Raw genomic sequence first — 17,835 nt, 5'->3', positions numbered from 1 at the left:
AAATAGAAATTTTTTCCAAAGAGGTCATCAAAATGAGTAACAGGCACATGATAAGATGCTCAACCTTACTAATCATCAGGGAAATGCAAATAAAAATCACAACAAGCTATCACCTCACACCTGTTAGAATGGCTACCATCAGGTAGACAAGAGACAACAAGTGCTGGCACGTACTGGTGAAAAACTAATCCTTACACAGTATTGGTGGGAAGTAAATTAGTCCAGAAACTATGGAAAACAATATGGAGGTTCCTCAAAAACTTAAAAATAGACCTACCATATGATCCAACAATTCTGCTTCTGGGGATATACCCAAAGAAAAGAAAATAGGAGTCTGATGAGATATATGCACTACCTTCATGTTTATCTGCAGCACTATTCACAATAGCCAAGAAATGAAAACAACCCAAATGCCCATCAGTGGATGAATGAATAAAAAGATGTAGTATATATACAATAAAATATTATTCAACCATGAGAAAGAAGAATATTCTGCCATTTTCAACAATGTGGATGGACCTTGAGTACATTACATCAAGTGAGATAAGCCAGACAGAGAAAGAAAAGTACTGTACGATATCCCTTATGTGTAGAATCTAAAAAAAATCAAACGTGTGAAAAAAAAACAACAGGGCTTCCCTGGTGGCGCAGTGGTTGAGAGTCCACCTGCTGATGCAGGGGATACAAGTTCGTGCCCCGGTCTGGGAAGATCCCACATGCCGTGGAGCAGCTAGGCCCGTGAGCCATGGCCGCTGAGCCTGTGCGTCTGGAGCCTGTGCTCCACAACGGGAGAGGCCACAACAGTGAGAGGCCCGCGTATGGCAAAAAAACCAAAAAACCAAAAAAACAACAACAACAGAGTAAAGCAGAGGTTACCAGGGGAGAGGGGGCACTGGTATAAAACTAATAGCGTCTAAGGGTACAAACTTGTAACAAATGCTAAAATAGTGATACGGATTTAACGTATGGTTTACTGAACACAGACGATAATACTGTACTATAAGTATGTAATGTGATAAATATCATTACAATGGCTACCATATTAAAAAATATAAATGTATCCAAGTAACATGATGTGCAACTTAAATTTACATGATGTCAAATTTATCCAATAAAAAGTAAACAAAAGTAACACAATGTCTCCAAAAAAATTCTATAATTCAAATTGTTTAAAAATACATATATGTTTCATAATCTGGGGGTCTTTTTTTTCTTGATCTATGATTTTATTCTTGATTATGTTTAAATATACATATATACCTTGCATTTTGTATTAACGTGTCTTTAATACATTTTTAGATATAGCTCTTCAAAAAATAGTACCTATCAGTGGAAGACTAGTTATCCTCCACTCTTTGTTCTGCCCTCTTCCACTGTGAGAGAGTAGGCGTATCATTACCCAGCTAAAAACTCCATTTCTCTGATTCCTTTCCAGTTAAGATGTGGCCATGAGAATAAGTTCTGACCACTAGAATGGGCACAAGATGTCTTACCCTTACAGGGACTGTGTACCTGCTCTTCTAGTCTCTCTCCCTTTGCATGATGGCTGGGAAATAAGGGCAAATGAAAGGATCACCTTGGACCCAGGAAGGAAGCCATATGCTGAGGATGGCAGAGCCACTCTGCTGACCCTAGACCGCACACCTCTAGATTGTCATATGAGAGAAAAATACACGGTTATTTTACCTCTTTGTTACACTGGTTCCGCCTGTACCTCCAACTAATATACTACTATACCCTCAATTACTGTAACAAATGAATGACATTTGTTGTGTTCCGATTATAGGTCAATAAATGTTTTACATGGATTATATCAACTATGTCAGCAACACCATGAGGTTAATAAATAAACATCTTGGCTAGGTCACAAAGTTATCAACTGTAAGAACTACAGATATAATAGTCCTTAAGATTTTTTAAAAGGATATGCTATAACATTCTATAAAAAATAATAAGTGTATTTTCTTCAGTTAGAAGACCACTAAGACAAAATCAGGAAAAACTTCCTGTACAAGTCGTAGCAATTCTTTCAACTGATATACACACAAAACCAATTCTGTGCACATGAACAATAATGGAAGTTTTTAAATTCTGCATGTAAATTTACACCTTAGAATTTCCTTCTACCTTTTTCTTTTTTAGAGAAACTCAAATGGAAATGTTCATGAGTAGATACTTGGAGGCAGAGCTTTCACTTTTTCTTTATATCTTTTATAAAAAGAGCAGTAGCACAACCAGATATATTAACCTTGTACCTAACTGAAGATCTGCTCACCTTCTCAAAATACAAGTGGTAATATAAAAAAGTAAAATATTAACATATATTCTAGGGCTTCCCTGGTGGCGCAGTGGTTGAGAATCCGCCTGCCGATGCAGGGGACACGGGTTCGTGCCCCGGTCTGGGAAGATCCCACGTGCCTCAGAGCGGCTGGGCCTGTGAGCCATGGCCGCTGAGCCTGCGCGTCCGGAGCCTGCGCTCCGCAATGGGAGAGGCCACAACAGTGAGAGGCCCGCGTACCACAAAAAAAAAAAAAAAAAAAATATATTCTAAAGCATAACAAGACTCTTTTCATTGTTGGAGTTATATCCCATTCAGTAGTTGTATACCCTAGAACAAAAATTTAACCTTGCAAATAATTTCTTTTTGCATATTAAAGATGATGATATTCACTTCACAAGGTTGTCCTGAGGATTAATACGATAATGGATGTAAATTAGGACAGTGCTTGCACACCTGAACTACTTTAGAAAAAAAAAAAAAGTAGTCCTCAGTTGTATTTTAAAAGTTCTAATATATTAATTAAGTACTATACTAAGAAAAAGTATAATGCATTATCTCTTTCTCCTAATTTTATTTTTTCTTTCAATTTTTAAAATAAATTTATTATTTGTTTGTTTATTTATTTTTGGCCTCATTGGGTCTTCGTTGTTGCGAGAGGGCTTTCCTTAGTTGTGGTGAGCGGGGGCTACTCTTCATTGCGGTGCACAGGTTTCTCATTGCGGTGGCTTCTCTTGTTGCACAGCATGGGCTCTAGGCGTGGGAGCTTCAGTAGTTGTGGCACGCGGACTCAGTAGTTGTGGCTCGTGAGCTCTAGAACTCAGGCTCAGTAGTTGTGGTACACGGGCTTAGCTGCCCCGCAGCATGTGGGATCTTCCTGGACCAGGGCTCGAACCCATGTCCCCTGCATTGGCAGGCAGATTCTTAACCACTGTGCCACCAGAGAAGCCTCTCTTTCCTCAATTATTTAATCTACTTCGTTGGATGATCATACGCAATCGAAGGACGTGTATTCTTCCAATACATGATTAGAAATGGAAAAATCCAATAAAAGATACCTTAAAACTTGAATGTATCAGGGCTAATAGTACTACATAAGCCTATTCATTGTTGATCTTTAACAGAAGTTAGTCAGGTACCTGGGCCAAATCTCTAATTTTTAAAGTTAAACTACTGCTTTTATTCAATACTATTTATCAGACTTCCCTGGGCTAATATTTTATGATGCCCAAAGTAATTTTCATAAAATTGCAAAGATGTCCTATTTTAGCTATGTTCCCTCATCACAGCTGAGCCTGCAGGTAAAAAGCAAGATGTGCCCTATGATGCCAGTAAAAACTACATTCAATAATTTGGGAATCACCATTTTTTAAATATTGAATTTCAACCCCAAACCTGCTAAATTCCTCTATTGTTTGAACTTTTGATCCTCACCATGCATCTAACACCCCTAGTCTCAACACAAAGTTCACTCTCAACTCTGGCGTCCTTCAGCTAGTCTGCGCTTTAAGTTCCTGTGGCCAAAAAGAAATGCACCTCTGGGACTTCCCTGGTGGTGCAGTGGTTAAGAATCCTCCTGCCAATGCAGAGGACATGGGTTTGATCCCTGCTCCAGGAAGATCCCACATGCCGTGGAGCAACTAGGCCCGTGCGCCACAGCTACTAAGCCCGTGAACCACAACTACTGAGCCTGCATTCCACAACTACTGGACCCACACGCTGCAACTACTGAAACCCGTGCAGCACTCTATGGCCCGCGTGCTGCAACTACTGAGGCCCGAGTGCCTACAGCCCATGCTCTACAACAAGAGAAGCCACCGCAATGAGAAGCCCACACACCACAACAAAGAGTAGCCCCCGCTCACCACAACTAGAGAAAGCCTGAACAGCAATGAAGACCCAATGCATCCAAAAAACATTTTTTTAATTAAAAAAAAAGAAATGCACCTCTTTTGCCCCCATCATGGACCACCTTCTCTCTGGGCAGAAGGAAAGAGGCATATATTTATCTAACTTCTTGTCCCCTAATACTTAAATTCTTCTTCCAACAGTAAATTCCTCTTCCCCTCCCTTGTTACATACATATAATTCTTTTATTTGTATTTTTCCTATCACTGTAATGAGGTACAATGCCTCATAAAAGCAGCATTGTGGGGATTTTCTTCCATCCTGTCCACTCTATTTTGTTATCCTAATTTAGACAAGGCCATTTACTCATTCATCAATATTTATGCTCTTCTTAGTCATCTACAACTCATAAAGCATAAAGGACATCAGGTGAGACTTTTTTTTTCTTAAGGATTCACTGAAAAAAGCAAATTTGGCAAGACACGGTTCACATATTAACACCAAAAGTCATAAAAGAGGTCAGCCAAGAAAGTGGTTTTTGAGGCTGATAAAACACTGAGGAGTAAAGAAGAGCTCCCCAAAGCAGTTTACTTTTAATTTCAATCTGTCAATAAAAAGAGTTACATAACTTTTAACCAGAATCTGTCAATTCTCTTTTCTTTTTTTCTCATTCCACAAATGCCATCACTTTCATAGAGGCTTACTTATTACCCTACACACTTTCATATTCTAATTTATTTTCCCACTGTGAATCATTGCAGATCCCAAACATCAGCTAACAGTAGCCTTCAGGCATCTTTGCACCTTCAAAAATGGGGATTTTGATTACTAGCGTGTCAGTTCTCTGAGGAGAGGAACTGTGTCTCTGTCAACCCCTGGTAGCCTGCACAGTGCCTGGGACATGTTGTGTGCTCAATAACTGTTCATTAGAATTAATTTGATCATTGTTATTCACAAAGAACACTTTTCATTTCAAAATATATTCCTTATGTCATCTCATAAATATTGAAATTTACTCAACATATACTCTGTTTGAAACCTACAATTGTGTTATGAAGAGATTCTGGAATAATATTTTGAAGTATATGCTTAGTAAGGTTTCTTTATGAATTCCTGTTAATACACAGGGTAACCATTCATTCTAGTTTCTCCCAGAGAAGAATATGCACATATAAATATTCATATAATAAATATTCACAGATCATACATGAAACCACTTTTATACCATTTCACCTCATTGATCCACCATATTTTTGGAAAACAAAACACCTCACTGCATCACTAAGAACACAAGATGAAGGTACTTTCAAATTGTTAAGATTACTTACATTGAAATGAAAGCAGTGAGACTCTAACGAAATGATGTTTAAAGTTTAATAAATCTTATGGGAGCTATACATGTACATGCTCTTACCCAAGGAAAATGATCTATTTAAGATGTTACACAAATATTTACATGTTGCTATTATTATCAAAAATCATTTTAGAGTGACATTCACAGTCATTTCATAAATCATAAGAAAAACAACCTTTTATAGTGTCTCCTTTCCTTGCACAAAAGTCTGTACGACCCATCTCCGTGATTCACTCTAGCCTCTAGGCATGGCTATAAACATTGTAAACCACTTTTGAAAATAAAATCTACCCTCAAAGAATGAAGATATGTTCCCATTGAGGATATTCAAAAGAATCCCTCACAGGGCTTAAAGTCACCACTATACAAAAGATGCTAATATCCTCTGAAGATTGGAGGAAACAGGACACCCCAATTTGAATTTTAGGGACGACTATACATCATATAAACTCATGTAAGGGAAGGCTGTATATAAACTGTAAAGTGTGGTGGGAACACCTCACTAATTACTAGGGATGGCAATAACTAGCAGCACCAAAAGTCCCTCTCAGAATTTCACTATCAGATTCACATGAAAAACTGTCCTATTTATAATATAGAAAGACACTTTCTTACAGGAAAGATCTGCATGCCAATTAAAGAAATGATTAGTACGTTTTGGGAGACTTTACTCACATCAACAAGCTGATTGACTCCACTTGCAGTTTTCGCCAGGGTGACAAGGTCTTCCTGCATCTTATCCACCCATGACTTGATGCTGGAAAAATCAGAGAAGAGAATGTTCTATCAGCTCTCTCACAAAGTAAGGCCACAGACTGACATTCTATATGCATAGATTATCCGCAGATAATTCATTAAATCACCTTTAAGTCTTTCTCCTCCTTCCTAGCTCCTACTATACCTACCCACCCTCCCAGCCCACTTTTAAGTGACAAAACCAATGAACCTTTAGGGGTCAACCTCTTAGGATGCTAAAATATCCCCAAGTCAAAAAGAGAAAAATGACAAATGAGGGTAAACGTTTGCTTAATTTTTATGAAAATCCCACTAAAAACAAGTTACTGAATGGAATATCCTAAACTAAACTTTATCCCTTAGTTTACAAGCCTTCGTAATATAATACTAAGGGTGTGCTAAATGTAGAATATTTGAAAACTGCCAGAAAATGACAAATATTTTTAAATTTCTTATGATTCCAATACCCAAGGATAATCACTTAACATTTTCATGTATTCCCTTCAAGTCTTTTAAAATTCTTTCACAAGGTCAAGCACATTTTATGTAAAATTCACATATCTTTTTTTCCATCAGTCACATGATAAATACCCTTCCATGTCATTACAGATATTTTATAAACACTGTACTTTAATGGCCACTTAATATTCCCTTATCTCTAAAACCCATAATATACTTGACCATCCTCCTTCTTTAAAAGATAACTAGAATGTCATCAGCTTTGACTGCTAAACATTTCACTGCAACAAATATCTCAGTACACATTAAGCTTAAAAGTATTTCATTTCCTTAGCTAGACTCTTAGATTTGGAATTACTGGATCAAGGCTTAAGTTTTAAAGAAACGGTCTTGAGCATTAAAATTATGATTGAAGGTTCCAGTTCAAATCCTTTTCATGTACAGGTGAGCCTTGAACAATGTGGGGGGTTAGGAGTGCAAAGCCCCAGGCAGCTGAAAATCCGCAAATAACTTTCCAGTCAGCCCTCCACATCTGCGGTTTGGCATCCACTGATTAAACCAACGATGGATCATGTAGTACTGTACATTAACTGAAAAACAATCTACTATAAATAGACTCACGAAGTTTAAACCCATGTTGTTCAAGGGACAATTGTATATACTTTGACGTAAAGGAGATCTTAAAATGCAAGCTATGGATGTCAGAACATTTTAGAAAATTCTAAACTGATGGTCTATCTTATTTTTCCTGTCGTTAGAGATTACCAAATACCACACAATTTTCCCAATTCTAATAAATTAAATTTAATTTGAAATCCCTTCATATATTTCATTTATTCATCCTCATGTTGCAAAAAGACCTAAACTGTGTGTTCTCTTCTGTCCATGCAAATATAAGAACACACTAATAAGAACGATAGGAAATGATCTGTATTTGAATTTGAACTTCTCTCTACATATATATGGTATGTGTATCTATCATTGTTTATTTATTCTATTCTTTGGATTTTATAAATACTAAATGTTTTCCCTCCTTTTTTGTTTGATTGACATTGTGATTTATTTAGTTTCAGTATACTGCAGTAGCAAACAAATAATTTATACATTTAAAAGGTAACTCTTAGATATGTTCATTTGACAGTGAACATACACTCTCAAATGAACATATCTACAATACAGAAACAGACTCAAAGGCATAGAGAACAGACTTGTGGCTGCCAAGGGGGAGGGGAGGTAGGGGGAGAAAAGGATTGGAAGTTTGGGATTAGCAGATGCAAACTATTATACTATACAGGACGGATAAACAACGAGGTCCTACTGTATAGCACAGGGAACTATATTCAATGTCCTGTGATAAACCATGATGGAAAAGAATACGAAAAAGGATATATATATATATATATATGTATAACTGAGTCACCTCACTGTACAGCAGAAATTAACACAACATTGTAAATCAACTATACTTCAATAAAAAATTTTTTTAAGAAAGGTAGCTCTTCTGTCATAAGAGAGCAAGCTGTAATTCAAGGACTGAGGCCAGTTTCCCCACCGCAGCGCTGGCTCTGTCCAGTGAGCATTCACACTGAACTGAGCCCCCTCTCTCCCGTCTGTCAGCCTTTTCAATGGAATGACAACAGGGCATGGTTTAAAAAATGTCAAGGAGCAGAAATCATATCTGCTGATCCCACCAGGAACCTCTAAAGACATGGGTTCTTTAAAGCACGTTAGAGAATGAACCCGTCAGTGGGTGGACTCTGTGGAAGAACAACCCTGGCCCCTTCCCCCTTGTTCTCCAGAAGTGTGTTAGTGGCTCTCAAACATTTCAGAAAAATTTGCTTTGAGGAAAATCACAGCTTTCATGATTAGTATTTAAAAGGCACTTATGCACGTCTTCCCATAGGAAATTGATTGAGGGATGAAGAGTAGCACTGAACCATTCTCACCCTGAATGACCAACATTCTGGATCTAAAATGGTAGGCGGCTGCCATCACCTCTCTCAAGAGAGCCAGTTCTCATTATTCCGAGGCCTGGCCATGTTCACTGGTTTCACTGCACTGGTTTCTACCCCTCCAAGAATGGGGTAGAAAAGTGCTGTTTTGAAAATGAACTTCATATTTCATAAGTGCTTTGATCATGAGGATTTAACCACGTATGTTTCTCCTTAGACAAAAATTTCAATAGTACTACAAGGTCATCAAGCTTTTTTCTGATAAATTTAAATGTAACATTATTAAAAATTAAATGTGGAAAAAGTATAACGTGGGGAAGGGATTTAAGTGAGGTACATATAGGAGACCACATAAAAGAGTAATGAGCTAAAAAACTAAAGAGGAAGAAGGAAAACTGAAAATCAGTCATGAAAAAGGATGAAATGCCTTAGAAAAAAACACAGAGGGTCTTGATTTACATGTGAAACAAACTAGTTGGTAAATGAAAGAGATAAAAGCAAGGGGTACTTTCACACAAATGAAAATAAGGAAGAATATTTATTGAATCATGCTGTATGAATATGATTTTCAAAATGATTATCAAGAAACAAAAAATAAACGGGAAAAGGGTGTAAAGTTAAGAGAAATTTCTAGAACCATTAAAATAAATGATGCACACCACATTATTCTAATATACTTTGTGCTACTTATGGGCTGGTATATATATTTGAAAAATATTACAAATATGTTCGTATTACTCTATTAGGTAAGTATAATTGTGATCCATTTTTACATTAAGAACAAAAAAATTACAGCAGGGGATGGGTAGGAGAAAAAAACAGGGACATCATTTTCTAATTCAGCTGAGACCCTTTCATTTCTCCAAGCAATTACTGAACAAAACCCAGAGAAAATGAATCATCTCTTCTCAAATATAATTGCCAACACTTACAAATAGTAAGAAGTGTTATACATGTTTCTGGCTGGAAAACTGAGAAACAAAGACTATATATGTAAAAAAATAAACTTAACTCCTGAATTCTGATTCATGCTAAACCGATCCAAAACATGCTTTCTAAGTTGACACCTGAGTTTAGTGTTCACTGGTGTGAACCTGTTTTGGCTGAAAAGGAATTTAGGGTCCGACCAGTCTTCTCTGCCCCACTGACAAGCTGTTAAGAAAATAGTATAGGAACAAAGATTATTTTTTATAGACATGAGGTATTACCTGGTTTTCCTAAAATACATAAGCACTCTGCCTTTCAAACCTGGAATTAGAAGATTATAATGGCTAGGAAATAAGGGAAGATCTCATTGATCATGAAAGTGAAAAATTACATAAGGGAAAATATTCACATGGGCAAATTCTCCATCAGTCTTTCTCTTTCTAGGTAAATTGTCAACCACATATGCATAATCACTAAGTACTATTTTATTAAATGTCTCCAGAAGGCACTATAATATTTTGGAGAAAGTTACAGAGGATATAGTCTTTTCAGATAATAAGAAATGAACATAGCACTCCATGAGGAAGAATTTGTTGTCTCTCCTTTGTCAGCCCATTCAACAAGAACTAGTATCTGCTGGAGAAGATACTAAAAGCTGGGAGGGCAGAAATGAAAGACATATGCTTTACAGTCTGGTTAGGTTTTAAACTGGGCCTGAAAGGAAAGAGGCAGAAGAGAACAAGAATAAGGTGGTATAGGGGAGGAAAAAGTATCTTTTCTTCTACCTTTCTAAATTCTTGCCTGGGAACCTGTAACAAAAGACAGACTAATAAGTGAAATGCATACAAATTGATTTAAGTTTTACATGACATGGGAGGCTTCATAAGGAAATGAAGAACTGCCCCCCCCCCCCCAGAAATGGTTAAACCTGAGTGTCTTTATGCTAGGTTTGATGAAAAACAGAAAGATGTGATGGGACAAAGAATATGAGCTAAGTATAGTAAACTGGGGGAAACTGTTATAACAGAGACCATTCATTCACATTTCTCTTTCTGCCCCATGTCTTCAGAGATAAGGATGTTCCTTTCTCCCAGGTGTAGGAAAGCAATGCTCACATGAGAGGAAGGTCACAAAGTCCTTCCTGCAGATACCACTTCCCCAACGCCTTCAGCTTAAAATATTCAATAGGCTATGTAACCATATTTAATATTTAGCCCATCCTGAATCCCATCAGTAGGACATGCTTCAGGAATCAGAAGAGTCACTTAAAGTTTATTAGATAGTTGTGTGGGGAAGTGGATAGAGGAGGCTTTCGACTAGTAGCTACTTAAAGTGAGATTTGAAGGACAAGTGGAATTTTTTTAAATCGAGAAGGGAAGGAAGTAACAAGGAAGGCAGGGGGAATGTAAAACGTGGCATAGTCAGCAACCACAAGTAGCCTGTATGGCCGGAGTCCAAGGTTGTTCATCAAATGTATGGAATGGGGGCAAGAATGAATGGTCAGGAAGAAATTCTGGCAAATAGTTGGCCAGACCCAGGGTCTTAAATAACATTCTGAAGCATTTAGGTTGTATCCTCAAAATAATGGAGAGATAATGAAAAATGTGAAGTTAGCGAGTAACAAGATTAAGGGTATATGAACATGATAAAATAATTTCTCTGATAGCCAAGTGGATGGTGGCTTAGAGGGAGAACAAAAAGTGAGGAGGGAGGGGCTAGATAAGATGGAAGAAATGAGGAGGGTTCAAACTAGCTCAGTAGTAGAGAGAGTAGAGAGGGCAACAAAAGGGAGACCAAGTAGAAGAAACCAGCTCAACAAAACTCTGAAGGATGGATGACAGGATTTCATGTACTACTAGATTTAAATAGTGAATGGGAGAAAGGATTTGCAGATGACTCAGGGAGTTCCTTAGACAATGATAGGACATTCTGTTATAGAAAGTATAAGAGGAAGAACGATTTAGACGGGTATTGATGAGTTCGTTTTTATTGGTTCAGGTAGAGATGTTTTTGAGAGATTCACATATACAAACCCAGTAGGCAATTGAATATACATAGATCTGAAGCTCTCAGAAGTTTCCATAGCATTTAAAGATCAGGTAGTTACAAACGACAAAGGTAAATCAGTGTATGACTCCCAAAGGAGAGTTTATAAAGGGAGAAAGAAAATACACAGCAGCTAGAACTCTGGAAAATAACACTGAAAAAAGAGACAGGAATCTGAGTTGTGGCAAGAAAGAAGGGAATCCAAGAACAATGGTATCACAAAAGCCAGGGAACAGAAGAATATCCAGAGAGAGTCATCAAACAAGGTGACAGAAATTTATCTATCTTATATGTGAGGACAGTGAGAGAAGTGTGGAACCTAGGAAAAAATGTAGAACAAGGAGTTAGTGCTCCTTTTTGTTTTTTAATCGGAGAAATATAGGCATGGTTCCATGCAAAAGGAGAAAGGCACGGAGAGGAGACATCACACAGAAATCTCAGGAGAGAACATGTAACTTACTGACAGGGCAAGGGTCTTCAAAAGACTCTAGATTCATTCAGCTTTTTCTTGCTCACCCTCTATATTCCAAACATGATCGGGTGAAGGATGAGTGAAGAAATAAGCAGAACACAGGAGAATCCTAATCCATGGCTGGAAGGTAGGTTACGTCTTCCATGGAGATTGAAGGGAAAACGTAAAAGGTTTTAAGTAAATGAAAATAGCTACAACAACTCGATCAAAAACTGGAGACAGTTCTACTTATTGGTCTCTATTTTTTTTCTTTTTTGTAATAAAGTAGACAGAGTCATCGGTTCAGAGATAGGCAGGAGGTATTAAGGTAGGGTAGTCGAAAAGAAAAGTTGGAGGTTTCAAAAGAACAATGACTGGAGAGTATTTAAGGACAAGCCCTATACTGGGGGTCACCAGTTTTCGTCAGTACTAATCAGCATGACTGTGTGAATTTCTCCACCAGTACTAGGCTAAAGAGGGTGAGATGGGAGAAAAAAGGCATTCAGATGAATATGGGGCAGATACCAGCAGGTGGGAAAGATGGACAAGGAAAAGTGAACTGAAGGTCCTGAAAACTTTAAGATCTCTACTAATTCTAAATAACAAAGACTACCAAAAATATTCATTAAAATGTTACAGTATTATATTTATACACAACACTTATTTTCTAAACATTTTTCTTATGGAACCAAAAATACTATTACAATACTTCTAGGAAAACGTGAAAATACTGTATGGCCAAATTTCAAATTTCTCATCATTTGGGGGGTTTGTAGCCTAATAATCTCATAAAAGAATATGCCGGAAGACTAAATGAAGAAAGTGGCCTGACCACCTATCCCACATTTAAATCACTTGAATCAAAATATAATTTCTAAAAGAAAAAATTCTAAAAATCACTGAAATAAAATGGATTGCTCTCAGAAAGTTTACAGTTTGTTTGAAAATCTTTCTCTTGGAAATAAATATATATTATAATATCTGAGCAGCTCAAAAGAAGTTGAATCAATGTATATCGGGTTATATAGATAAAACAGAATTGGACTAACAGGTATACTGTTTCCGTGAGAATATGCTCTGGATTTTCCAACTTGTGATGTCAGGAACATACTTACCCTGCTTGTTAGAAATGTTAACTCCCTGACTTCATGTGTCAAGTGGTAACAGAGGATTAGCAGGTTAGGACTTGAGCATGATATAGTCAGGAGAGTGAGAATCCATGGTATTTGTAGAGAAGAATGATGAGAAGCTCCAGAGACTGGGTATGCAGTCAACGCATGCAACAAAGCCACTTCCTATCTCTCTGCTGTCTCCAGTCTCCCAATTTTCCACTGCCTTTTGAAACCCTGTGTTTCTCTAAGCTCCTACAACCCCAAAACATCAGAATCTCATGACTGCAACTGCCACCTTTACATACGTAATTCCTACATTTGAGCTCCATTTCTGCCTTAACTACAATTTTCTAGATCACTCCCTTTTGATTTTCCAGCATCCTTTTTCAAAATATCTATAAAACTAAACTCAAAATCTTCCCTGCCCATAGCACTAACCCTCTGTGTTCCTTCTTCTTGTTGGCAAACCATCTCCTCAGTCATCCAGGTCCATGCCATCAATTTCTTCATCATATCCCTCCTTCAATCCTTTGTAAAATAATAGTATCTCAGTGTTTTTCCCAATACATACCTGAGAGCTGAATGCACTGAGACCTTATTTTATGCCAAACTTCTTGCCAAAGGTATTTAACATTCACTCTCTCATTTAGCCATCAGAAAAACTAGTGCTCATTTTTCATAGATGAGAAAACTTCAAGTTTAGAGAAGTTTAACAGCCCAGCCTCATAGCTTCCGATTTTCTAAGCCATTTTACTTCCACCAACGTCACACATTTCCATGTGTGTCGACTGTCCTTTTCCACATTCTGCTTTGGTTCTATAACCGCTCCCTGAAATTAATCCTCCACCTCCATTGTGAATAAATTTCCCAACTACTCTAATGTCACCTCCACAAACTAAAAATGTCCTCTTCTATCCACTAAATTCCAAAGCACTTTAATTGTGCTTTGTGTTTATTTTTCTGTAGACTTTCATGATTAGATGGATATACTTTTATTCTCGTTCATCACTGAATCCTCAATATTACAGTATTACAGTGACTTGCATATAGTAGGCACACAGATATTTATTGAATAAATGAAAAATGTATTGAAATAAAATGTAATTGCAGTATTATTTTTTAAAACACCCAATTATCTTTACTTAATGCATGCAGTGTAAGTAATTTATTTACTAAATTTCCTCTTCCCTCCAAAATCCACATCAGAAAAATATGAGCTGCTGGACCCATGCATCTATAAATAGTACCCACTTTTCAACAAGTAGAAGAATGTTTAAATGCGACTTAATACTTTAAAGAAATTTTTTTTAATCTGTATAACGCATACCTTATCATTCTAAATCTCTCAAGTGGACATTGAATTTCACAGGAAAAAAAATGAAGTCTTGTAATCCTTCTCTACCTCTACAATAACTCATTACAGAGTCAAATAGCAGTATATGTTCCCAACTGTTTGATGATGTCTGCCGGGTCAGTGTACTTTGCAGAATTCTATATGAGATCTCTAAAAATTGAGGCAACTATTTTATTGAGTAGTTGAGATAATCTCTTATATCCTCTACTTCACTTTATTGTACAGAAATAGCCCAAATTCTAAAGGCAAATAATATAAAATATTCAAGTTTTCACTAAATTTGAGAGAAGAATACTCGCCATGCAATTAATATTGTTCCTTTTGAGGTTAGATTTGCCTGTAAGATGGCTTTCAAAAGAGTATTGCATAGTTCAGGAAACTATTTTAAAAAGAAGAAGAAGAAGAAAGAAAGAGAGATGGTAATCCATTTCATTTTGCATGCATTTGAGGAACATCAAATTGAGAACAGCACAAATTACACCCTGTTTCATCTATTGTAAAGTGCAGCAGTTGAGTACAAAGTGTCAAGTCTGCATAGTTATCTATTTAATTGTTTTAAATGCTATAGAGAGAATTTGCCTTTTTACTGGTTGGAATAATGGAGCCAAAGTGATAGCTAAGAAATATTACAATAGGTCCTACAAAGACTGTCCTTCCTTCCTATATCTCACACAGTAAGTCCTCTGTCAAAACAGAATGTGTGTGAACTTCCTGCTATTAGTAAGAAGAGAGTATTAAAACAGACATCTTCCTTCCACATCCATCTTGAATTATCCCACTAGCAATTATCATAGAGACTAGAGCAAAAAAGGAATATAGTAGTGTGTATCTGTCAATGCCAATCTCCCAATTTATCCATTCCACTCTCCCTTACCCCCTTGGTAACCATAAGTTTGTTTTCTACATAAGAACCTACTGTATAGGACAGGGAACTCTACTCAATACTCTGTGATGACCTATATGGGGAAAAGAACCTAAAAAAGAGTGGATATACGTATACGTATAACTTATTCACTTTGCTGTACAGCAGAAAATAACATAACGTTGTAAATCATCTATACTCCAATAAAAATTAATTTTAAAAAATTTTTTAAATAATAGGAGATACACAGAAAAGAAAGGGGAATGGAAAAGAGCTGGTACAGTATGGAAATGAGAGGAGGAGGAGAGGGAGAGGGAGAAGCCTGTACCCTTTGGGGCCCTTGTCCTAAAGCAATTCTCTGCCTATGCCATGATCTTTAAGAAATAATTTTATTTTTAACCCAAGGAAATCAGAGACATAGTTCTGCCCCATGGACCTGGGAAAAAATAAAAATATCACAAGATCTAACAAACTGACCATTTCAATTGTGTTGATAGTATATAAATAGCTTATTAATAAATTTGAAGTAATAAGACCATGTATTTCAAAACTGTTCCACTTGCTATAAATATCCCACCAATGCCAAACTGCTCCTTTTTTTGTTATATAATAAACCACCCACAGTGTTCTTATAGTTGGGTAAAAAATAACATAAGTAAGCCAAAGATTTAGATAAACGAGACACACTATTTTGCTAAATATGCATTTCTTATAACATGGGTAACTCTATCATGAAAAATACTGTGTGCGTGTGTGTGTGTGTGTGTGTGTGTGTGTGTGAAAGGAACACTTGGTATCCACAATAAATCTAAAACTGCTTGTGAGATGGCTGTCATGCCAGTAATGTTAGTTCCTGAAATTATTCTCGATTTAAACCATTTTCAATAACACTGCTGCTCTGTTTTTAGAAAGCTGTTTAGACTTGTGAAATGCTTTAGTATTCCATTTGTGTCTAGAGTCAATCCTGAAAGAAATGCAGAAAGGGATGTGATCGTGCGAATCAGGGTGGAAAGGTAAAGTACTCGAGAGAAGAAGAAAAAAGGTTTTATCACTAAAAATCGGATTCTTATGCTGTTCGTGTTCCTCTGCCTTCATTTTCTGTTTGCTTTTCGCTGTCGCGCGTGCGTGTGTGTGTGTGTGTGTGTGTGTGTGTGTGTGTGTGTGTGTGTTTAATCTGCTTTACAAATATACATAGTCATCATTCTCAAAGACCAAAGATTCTTCAGGAGATCTACCTTTCCCACCATCTAGGATTGATTTTTGTTTTATCCCAGCATTTTCGTTGTTTCTTTATTTAGTTAATATTTTTTGTCTCAGCTGCAAAAATTTGCTGCCAGCTTCCAAGACAACAAATGAGTAATACACTTTAGGGTTGATGTTAATGTAGTTCCCTGGATTAGCTAGAGGGGGGAGGGTTCTCATACAAGGGATCTGCTCCCTGGAGGCCTGGAGAGCTTTGTTTTTTATGTCCACATCACCGTTAGTTACAACCTGCAGCACTGTCCCTCCAGCCTGGTGCCAAGGGAGGTGTCCCAAATGGCCACACAATCTGCTGCTGGTGTTCCTATGAACCAAATAGGTTGAATTTCTAATTGCACATTACAAAACGTCCATTCATTTTCTTGAGGATCTTCTCTTTCATTGTTTACCTTATTTTTTCTCTGCCATTGCAGATAGTTCATGAAATGTATCTGTGTCTAATTCAAGCATGTAAATATTACTTAATGTCATGATCAAATTTTCCTCATTTCCTTTCTTCTCTGAATTATTAATTGTACATCCATAATATTTCCAATACTGCAAAATCCTCAAATGTTTATTATGTTTGGATTCTGACTTAAATGCCCCATCTACTTCCCTACATAGATCAGTATCTGCAGTCAGGCCAGTTTAAGTGTTTCACAAACATGTCAGTTTTGTCATGTTATTTAATCATGTTTTCCACTAGCCTGAAATGACCTCTCTTAAGTCTCTTCAGGGCTTGAAAATCATTTTTCAAGTCTGTACTTCAGTTCCTTCTTCTGGGCAAGTCCTCAAGTGCTCAGAAATTTTTTTTTCTAAGCTCCTAAAATAGATATAGCCTGTCCTACAAAACATCACACACGTTGATATACTGTCTTACGTTAGTATTATTTTTTCCCAATGATATTTGCTTTCCTTGAGTGGATGGGCCATAGCTTCCAGTTCTGTATTCTGAGAATATCTAGCACAATTCTGGACATATATTAGATGCTCAATAGACAGGAGACAGCATCTATCTCACATCTATGTGCCAACAGCTGTTCTAAACATGTTATGTGAAAATACTCTAATTCTCACAAAAATTCTATGAGGCAGATACTATTATGAATCTCACTTTACAGACTGAGGAAACTGAGGCATAGAGAGGTTAAATTACTTGCCAAAGGTCACAGAATTAGTAAGTGACAGAGCTGAGCATTTGCCACTAGAAACCAA

The 17,835-nt window shown here is 36.9% G+C and overlaps 1 protein-coding gene across 13 annotated transcripts in view; it reads right to left on the bottom strand.

Moving 5' to 3' along the window:
* CACNA2D1 (calcium voltage-gated channel auxiliary subunit alpha2delta 1) overlaps nucleotides 1-17,835 on the bottom strand; it is a 505,873-nt gene that overhangs the window by 410,374 nt on the left and 77,664 nt on the right. For all 13 annotated transcript variants that reach the window (XM_067042722.1, XM_067042717.1, XM_067042716.1 and 10 more), the window contains one exon: nucleotides 6,156-6,237. In XM_067042722.1, coding sequence (XP_066898823.1) covers nucleotides 6,156-6,237 — 82 coding nt within the window. The remainder of the gene's footprint in view (nucleotides 1-6,155; nucleotides 6,238-17,835) is intronic.

This window comes from Kogia breviceps, chromosome 9 (genome assembly GCF_026419965.1).
Source record: "Kogia breviceps isolate mKogBre1 chromosome 9, mKogBre1 haplotype 1, whole genome shotgun sequence".
In the NCBI taxonomy this organism is placed as follows: Eukaryota; Metazoa; Chordata; class Mammalia; order Artiodactyla; family Physeteridae; genus Kogia; species Kogia breviceps.
This window is presented reverse-complemented; position numbering and strand designations above follow the sequence as displayed.